We start from the raw sequence: 8891 nt of genomic DNA, 5'->3' as shown, positions 1-8891 counted from the left end.
GCTCTATGGTCCTTTATTGAAATGCTCTGCTACATCAAACACAAGATAAGCCCAGCCAGCACACAGACTCTGCTCTGTCTGGACAACACAGCACAGTGCTTCTACTCAAGGTTTTCACTGCACAGCACAGACTGCCTCCTACAGCACAAGGCATCTACTGCGGTTAGATATTTATATATATACTGTATATACACAATCAGTCACGCACAAACACACATCCTGACCGACCCACTCAGACCAACACGAACATTTGCTCCCAAACATACACATTGTAGTGACACAGACACGCACCTACGCTGAAATATGCACATTCACACGGGACACCTCTCAGACTCCAACATGTTGACGTGGTGACACTCAACACAGACACATGCAATGCACAGTGAGGCAGAACAGGGAAACTGGAAGACTCCAGCCGCAGAGCAGTTTGATCCATTTCAGGTTTGTGTGGCTGCAGGCTCCCATCCGAGCTGTACTGAGGAAGCAGGAAAGGAAAATAACTCAATTGTAAAATATCTGCAGCCGTACTGTACCAGCTATGCAATGGGAGTCCGATCCTTGAGGAGATCCAACCTCCACAATCCTAACTGATTTTCTGTTTTATTCCTCATAGACATCAATAATTTGAGCTGTTTCACATAAAGGCAAATGGGCTGTCTTCCCAGCTGCATCAGCATAGCTCACAGACTTGCACAGGTCTTATGAGTTTTACAACAGTTTTCCTGGCCATTTTTTTATCCAGTTTTCCAGTTTTATACAGGATTCCAGGACTGGATGCTATAAATCTCTTTTTGAAGTCTCTCTCACTCTCTCCCTCAGCCCCACTTGATACAACACGAAGCCTCCCCTGTATCAACACTCCCTGTATTACTCCCCAGGAACCCCAAAAGACCACCTCTCCCCCACATCCAGTGCAGCCAATTTATTGCCCCCTGTAACCTGGCGGTGAAGAGTGAAATCCAGAGTTTTAGAATTTGGGGCAAGATAACCAAAGCAAACTTTTGCCCCACCCCACATCTCATCCTTGACCAATCTGGCTGGGGTGTGTAAAGTCCTTTTTATCCAATCAGATGCAGAGGCAGGGGCAGAGTTACCCTGATGAGGTTGCAGCTTGATAGCTTGTTCATACCTGGCTGGCCTCACTGTGTAGTGGAAGGGTGCTATGTTATCTCAAAGTGTGATTCTCAGTTTTCTCTCAGTGTCAGTGCAAGCCAGTGTTTCATTGTCTAAGTGCAGGAAAAGAGATAAGCCAGCCACTGCATGCTTATGTGACCCATTCAGTATGAACTACACTGACACTGCAGAAAAGCAGCCGTACATGTTTCACATCAGAGATGTCTATAAAAATGGGGAACAAGCATCCAACCCTGTGCCTGCTGCTGGGTCTCATACCCGAGCCTGGAATGGATCAAGCTGCACTTGTGTAAGTCTGCTCTGTTTCCCTGCAGAGTGCGTCCTTCACTGCCCGTGTGTTTCTTGGTCGCTCTCTCTCTGTGGTAGTGTCCCGGCGCCCATCAGACCAGAGATGCGCGCCTCTCCTCGGGCGTCTCCTCCAGCAGCTGCAGCAGCAGGTCGCTCAGCGGCTTGGCCACCGCGCGGTACCCAGAGGCAGTCAGGTGCAGGAAGTCAAACATGTCACGCGGGGAGATAGTGCCGTCAGAGTGCACGAAGCCTGCCCCCACATCCAGGAACTGGACTGGGCCGAGGCGCGGCAGGGCCGAGCGCAGAATGGTGTTCACAGCCAGGTTCTTCTCCCGCAGGGGGTTGGGACGCTCCCCCCGGGGCAGCAGGCCCTGAGAGAGGCAGAGCAGGACAGAGGAGAGGAGAAGACCAGGGCCAAGAAAAAGGAAGAAAGGGAGACAAAGGATGAAAGAAGAAGTGGAAGAGGGAAAGAACAAGAGAGGAAGAAACGGAGAAGGAGTCAGAAACAGAGAGGTGTGTACAGATGAGAATGAATAACATGGACTTCCAGAAGCTGCAGTTCTGCCTTGCTTCCATAAGAGGGCACTATTGCGCAGCCATCACCAGGCCAGACTGTTGACCAATGACCCTGTCCTGCTCCTAGAGCGCTGCTGGGCCTGCAGATTTTCTAGGTGTCTTTTAGCTGAACAGCCACCTCTTGTTTGTAACGTTTCTGTTGTAATGTGTTCTGTAACTGTTTTTGTGTGTTCATGTGCCCCATTAAAATGCTATCTGGTCAAGGGTGCTGTTTAAAATGAATGTTTTACAGTTTATTAACTCTGTTGCTGTTGAATAAACTGTAAATCAACAAAAACTGCTTCTTCCGGATCCACAGTGCAATAGAAACTAGAGGACACGTGAATACTATGTGGCAGTGCATTTATAACTGGAAACAGGAGACACATTTTTAGACAAAGGCTTGTGGGAGTGTGGAACAAGCTGTACAGCCATGTTGTCCAAAAATACTAACAACCAAATGAGCTAGATGGGCTGGATGCCCTCCTGTTTCCTTTAATTTAACAGGTATAACAGACATGCCAGTGCGTGCCTATGCAAACTACTGTACATAACCATGGGGATAAGAGAACAACTCACAGGCAGAATGACTGTATTCTCATTGTTTTCCTCAATAGAAAGAGTTTGGGCTTGGCCCTTTGAGATCCAAGATGTCTGTGGCTAACTGATATCTGGCACTAGTGACACTTTCTGTTAACTAATGTCACTAGTGCCAGTTCACCTGCCTCTGAATGTGACATGCTCTCTTTGTCTGTAGCACCGTTTCAACCTCACTGCTCCCATGGATCTCTGGGCTTGCTGACACATGATTCTGAGACCACAGCTCCAAGCACAACGCTGCCTGAGTGACGCCCCACCACTGCGGTATTCGGAATAAGAAGCTGGTCAGCCACAGCATGGCTTTCATCCAGGATCATGGCTAAAATTCGGACTGCTTTCACAGCCAGGGCTGCAGGCAGAGAGGTGGCTCTTACCAGGATGACGACCTTGGCCTGTGGCAGACGGGACGTGAGCAGCTCTGCGATGGCAACGATGCCTCCGGCAACCTGCTCAGCTGTGTGCTCATGATTGTTGGTTCCTACCCAAACCACCACCACCTGGAGACAGAGCGCACGCTTTACCCAGGCCACTCCATTCCCACACACGTCTCCCGCCTGACTCCCCATTGTGTATTCCACCGCCCTCTACAGGCCAACGTCAGTATCACACACCCACAAGCAATTTTGTATTTCCCCATACCCCATCTGTTATCTTATCACATTTCATATATCCTCACCCCCAACACTCCAGTCCCCTACCAATACTACACCCACATACCTCAATCCTCATCCCCCAATTCCCCATTTCTAATCCACTCTTATGTCACCTTATACTGCACCTTATACCCACATCCCTTACAGTCCTATGCCCAAAACTCGTACTATATCACTCTACAACCATCACCCATATTTCATCCCCTCGTCCAGTCACCTTGGGACGGATATTCTCCAGCTCTCCGTTCTGCAGCCTCCACAGGACATTACTGGTAGTGTCTCCCCCAATTCCGAAATTCAACGCATGGAGTGGAGAGAACAGCTCCCTCCACACCTGACAGACAAAACAAAAACAAAGGCGTGGGTGAAGCTCGCCACAAACTGCACAGACACACACACACACACTGCACGGAAACGCACCGTCCACACCACACACACACACACACACACACACTGCATGGAAACGCGCTGTCACACACACACACACACACACACACACACACACTGCACAGACACGCGCAGTCACACACACACACACACACACACACACACACACACACTGCACAGACACGCGCAGTCACACACACACACACACACACACACACACACACACTGCACGGACACGCGCAGTCCACACACACAAACACACACTGCACGGACACGCGCCGTCCACACACACACACTGCACGGACACGCGCCGTCCACACACACACACTGCACGGACACGCGCCGTCCACACACACACACACACACACACACACACACACTGCATGGACACGCGCTGTCCACACACACAGTACGGACACACACAAACATTGCACGGACACGTGCCGTCCACACACACACACTGCACGGACACACTGCAGGGACACGCGCCGTCCACAGACACAGACACAGACACAGACACAGACACAGACACAGACACAGACACAGACACAGACACAGACACAGGCTGCACGAATACCCATGCACAAATGTCCACAAACATACTAGACACAAGACAGACAGTTTCGGTACACTCAATTCTGTACAGTACTGTCTATACACAAAATGTGTAGTGTGTGGACAGGAATGTGCAGAAACTGCTTACCACACACCCAATGTAGACAGTGCCATACAGAGACACTGCACACGTGAGACAGCCTTCCCTGTCCTCACCTCATATTGGTGCATGAGCTGCACCATGGAGTCTCCCACAAACAGCACCTCTGGCTCCTTGTCCTTACACTCCTGGACAAATCGAGTGTGCTGAACACATGCAAACAGACACAGAAATAACAAAGACAGACATAGAAGGCAATGTAAAAAGACAAGGGAGATCAGAATAAAACCTAGTTGGTTTACTCATTGTTGTTTTTAATTTAAAACAACAATAATTTGTTCCTTCACAAAGTCAGTCGGTATATATATTTTGATGCTAACTTGAGGAATGTCTCATGATCCTTTGCAACATGTAGTGCTGTAGACCCAGAATCCATTGCACTGCACCTCTCCTATAACTCAGTGAATATCAAACATTTTGCTGTATGATCTACTTTGAAAAAAGAAAAGTTCTGGCTGTCTTAAAGAGGAAGTACAAACAAAATCAGACTGCAATTGAATGTGTATTAATAATAATTGCTTACACTTATATAGCACTTTTCTGGACACTCCACTCAAAGCGCTTTACAGGTAATGGGGATCCCCTCCACCACCACCAATGTGCAGCATCCACCTGGATGATGCGACGGCAGCCATAGTGCGCCAGAACACTCACCACAGTGAGGAGGAGAGTAGAGTAATGCAGCGCCGTCATGTAGGCCATGATTGGTAAGGGCCAATGGGAAATTTGGCCAGTTACACCCCTACTCTTTTCGAGAAACACCCTGGGATTTTTAATGATTAGGACCCACATGGACCACAGGGTGAGCGCCCCCTGCTGGCCCCACTAACACCTCTTCCAGCAGCAACCTTAGTTTTTCCCAGGAGGTCTCCCATCCAGGTACTGACCAGGCTCACACCCGCTTAGCTTCAGTGGGCTGCCAGTTGTGAGTTGCAGGGTGATATGGCTGCTGGCGTTAATGATTAAGATTCATCATTACTACTATAGCTGACTGTATAATATCCAGGGATTCACAAAGTTGTATACAGGCCTGGCGGGCCTCCTGCTCAAAAATCGGCAGCACCTGGCCAAGTAAACAAATGAAAATGAACAAAATATACACAACATCCACTCATGGATCGTCTAACCGCATCATCCAATTTAGGATTGTGGGGGAGCTGTTCCAGTCTCATGCTTTGGGAGCAAATCTCTCGGTTTCACTCCTTGTTCTACAAATCTCATGTATTTCTATCAAGTTGAGGTTGATTTTTTTTTTTAAATGAAGGAATTAAGGTAAAATGTTGAAATTGTTGTGGAGACAAGAAACTCTGTTAATTAATCAATGTGTTTTTTGTACTTGCATAAAAAAGACCATCAAAACAAACAGCATGCAATCACAATTTTTTACTAAAAATCTCACATATTGGGGGTCTGCACCCTTGAGAGCATTGTTAGCAAGACGTGGAAAAAATGCACCGCTGCCTTGCAGCTAAATCATTGGGTCACAGACAAATAATGTGTCCCTGCGTCACTTGCCACTTCATATAGTCTTATTGCCTCAATAAGAGCACAAACAATAAACAGCCTCAATAGCAAAAAAGAAAAATGGCTTAATGCAGACAGAAAATAGCAATATGTTTGAAGCACAAGGCTCTTCCTCAGGCAGCATCAAAGGTAGCCTACATGTTTGATGAATCCTATATAATCAAACTAGCTGTTTTGGTCAAGAATATAATAAGAGAGCCAGATAGTTTGCAAGCAAGTACAGTAATCTAGCTGGCAGACAGCTAGGGGCAGGGCTGGGGAGGTGGAGGTTACCATCTAGCCTAAGCCTTTTCTTGTGGGAAACCCTGATATCTTATACTGAAAGGCATTAAAAACATCCAAAATGATTGCTTGCAATACTCATTTGTTGAGATTTTAATTTCTCTCTGCATGTATCACTATATATAACCTGTATTCCAGTCAGCACTGGCCTGTATCCTGAAGGCTGCTATCCATCTGATATCACCTGTTTGAGGTCCAGTCAGCACTGGCCTGTATCCTGGAGGCTGCTGTCCATCTGATATCACCTGTCTGAGGTCCAGTCAGCACTGGCCTGTATCCTGGAGGCTGCTGTCCATGCAGTGACACCTGTCTGAGGTCCAGTCAGCACTGGCCTGTATCCTGGGGGCTGCTGTCCATCTGATATCACCTGTCTGAGGTCCAGTCAGCACTGGCCTATATCCTGGAGGCTGCTGTCAATAGAAGCACCTACACTTGCACTTAATGTGTCCTTTCTGCACTGAGATAAGAATGCTGCACATACAGCAGCTGGAAGCCAGGACACTGATGTGTATATGTTCTGGGCAGGCGTTTCCCGAGCAATTGCTAAGGCTGGCAGATAGACAGCCGCCAAAACACTAACGTCGTATCATGGTAAGGACTCATGGATACATAAATAGTAGACATGAAAGTTTGACACTTGCACCTGTCACTTTAACAGGTAAGGATTTGGCCCGCAGCAGTGGACATGCATGTTCAGTTTTGTGTGTCCAAGCTAGGAATTGTCTCACCTGGGACATCCAGCGCCCATCTCCCTGGACGTCCTCCACTGGGACAGGCACAGCGGCCAGGTTCAACTCCTCACTGCTCATCCTGACCTGTGGAGCGAGTAAGTGTGAGTCACACTGCACAAACATGGCCTTCATGTGCAGGCCACCTGAGGACATCTGGTGTCCACACACAGAACTACTGTTCTAATGACTGCTGGTTTACCAGGTAAATAAACAGTACATTTATTAACCGTCTGCACAGTGGGTACAGATACAGTGACTGCATTAAGGTCCATGACACCTGGAACAAGTCTATACAGTGGCTCCTTCGCAGGTGCATTCACCAGGTATAGAAATATACTACATTCTTAGAACGGCGCTATTTCTACAGCAGGAACAGGCCTATATACATGTACACCATGTGAAAAGATACTAATAACCGCCTGAATGCCATTGAATTCCCCCGCCGGTTCCATTTTGTTCTCTATGTTCGATTGTAGGAGCCCATGTGTTTCCTGAGATCAGGCGCAGAACAGCAGCGGCCCGCAGGAGGAACACATGACTGCACATACAGCCGCTCTTTCTCACTGCGGCGCCCCGGGAGATGCCCGTTATAGCATCCGCTCCTGAGCGGGCTGCGATAGAGAGGAAGAGGCGGAGGGAGAGGAGGCAGTGTCAGGAGATGGGGAGACTAGTTCATTTCGGTTCTTGATCTCCGACTAAGGCTTCTTGGCTACCTCTGTTTCTAAAAGCGGGAAACCGGCTGTCCACTTCAAACAATAACAATCTGCTTCGGATAAACACCTCACCGCTCGAAGTGCAGGGCGGCCACAACAGCGCAATCACTGCAGAGCCTCAGTCGCCGCCGTCCCCCGCCCAGCGCCAAGCGCCGCGGCGCTTCGGGCACGCCCGCCCGCACAGCCCTGCCGGCCAGCCAGGACAAACTCACCGTCTGCTCCTGAAAACGGATGCAAAGAGCGGTTGTGCGCGCTGACTCGGCGATCTGTCCGTCTGAGCCCGGAGATGCTCTGATGGGCAGCCCTGTTATTGTTGCACCAGTGTGTCCGGATCCCTACGTTCAACACTCCCTGGCCGTGTCTCTTTCTCTCCCTTCGTCTCCAGCGCCCAGAGGCTCCGTGAAGGTCGAGTTGTAATGCGTATTCCCCAGGTGTCCGCCGGTGCTGTGATATGGTCGGTCGCGTATTAGGGATCTCCGTGATCTTCTTGATCTATGATTCCTCCAAGATCTCTACCTCCCGCTCGCTACACAGGCTGCACTAACCTCTCGCCACTTCCGCTTCCATATGTCAATCACCCTTGCCTGGGAGGATGTCCCGCCTTCAAATCGTGACGTCAGAAATATCAAGTAGTTTATTCCAAGCTGAAAAGAGAAGAAATCAAACACAACGTTTCGGCTGTGGAGCCTTGAGGAATAAACCTTTAATTGTTATTTTGCAGCCTATACATGCTGACGCAGCTACCGTCTTGAACTACGTCAGAAATATAATCTGTTTTCTGTGTCCGTGTCGATCTACTATAAGAAAACTTTATTATTTTCCAGCGTAATAATTACGAAATAAGGAACAAGTAATAGGTTTAAAATTACGAAATAATTAAATTACACTAATATATCCGTTTTTTTGTTACTCATAATCGATAGACTCTCCTTTTGCATCATTTTGTGTATTTATAGCATATTGTTGCTTTAAATCGATTAAATACCTTCCTTGTAGCCTAAGCGTAAAATGTTAAACGACACATATGACCAGAAACATTTGTGCCTTAACCAGAACCAGGTCTTAAGGGGAGAGGGACACCAGAGAGGGAAACACTCCAGACTTCATTCAGGAAAGTCAAGCAATGGTTCGAAAAACTCGTCCTCTTTCTCAGAAATATAACCCTCGGTAGCCGATTGAACCGCTCGTTTCTGAGGTGTAAAGAAACCAACACACGTGGTTGAAATCCAAGTGAACGACTACCATTAACATAGGTTTATCATGGGGAAAACTAGCACACTGCGCGACGCTAGGCTATGTATCTGATCAC

At 48.1% G+C, this 8891-nt stretch overlaps 1 protein-coding gene across 1 annotated transcript; it reads right to left on the bottom strand.

The window, feature by feature from the left end:
* pafah1b2 (platelet-activating factor acetylhydrolase 1b, catalytic subunit 2) lies at window positions 1-8169 on the bottom strand. Its single transcript, XM_088939378.1, has 6 exons — window positions 7795-8169; window positions 6867-6953; window positions 4389-4478; window positions 3448-3564; window positions 2952-3074; window positions 1-1793 (listed from the first exon to the last, which is right to left on the bottom strand). The coding sequence occupies exons 2-6, from the start codon at window positions 6945-6947 to the stop codon at window positions 1515-1517; spliced, it is 690 nt and encodes a 229-aa protein (XP_088795504.1). The 5' UTR covers window positions 6948-6953; window positions 7795-8169; the 3' UTR covers window positions 1-1514.
* Window positions 8170-8891: the final 722 nt, after the last annotated feature.

The sequence above is a fragment of the Atractosteus spatula genome, chromosome 22 (genome assembly GCF_055471065.1).
Source record: "Atractosteus spatula isolate fAtrSpa1 chromosome 22, fAtrSpa1.hap1, whole genome shotgun sequence".
Taxonomy (NCBI): domain Eukaryota; kingdom Metazoa; phylum Chordata; class Actinopteri; order Semionotiformes; family Lepisosteidae; genus Atractosteus; species Atractosteus spatula.
This window is presented reverse-complemented; position numbering and strand designations above follow the sequence as displayed.

Bases quoted from the DNA above. Each gene is read 5' to 3' on its own strand.
- pafah1b2 (XM_088939378.1), bottom strand. From the start codon at position 6,947: ATGAGCAGTGAGGAGTTGAACCTGGCCGCTGTGCCTGTCCCAGTGGAG. The intron at 3,565-4,388 runs GTGAGGACAGGG...TTTGTCTGTCAG, and splicing joins AGCTCATGCACCAATATGAG to GTGTGGAGGGAGCTGTTCTC. The intron at 3,075-3,447 runs GTGACTGGACGA...CTCTGTCTCCAG, and splicing joins TGGAGAATATCCGTCCCAAG to GTGGTGGTGGTTTGGGTAGG.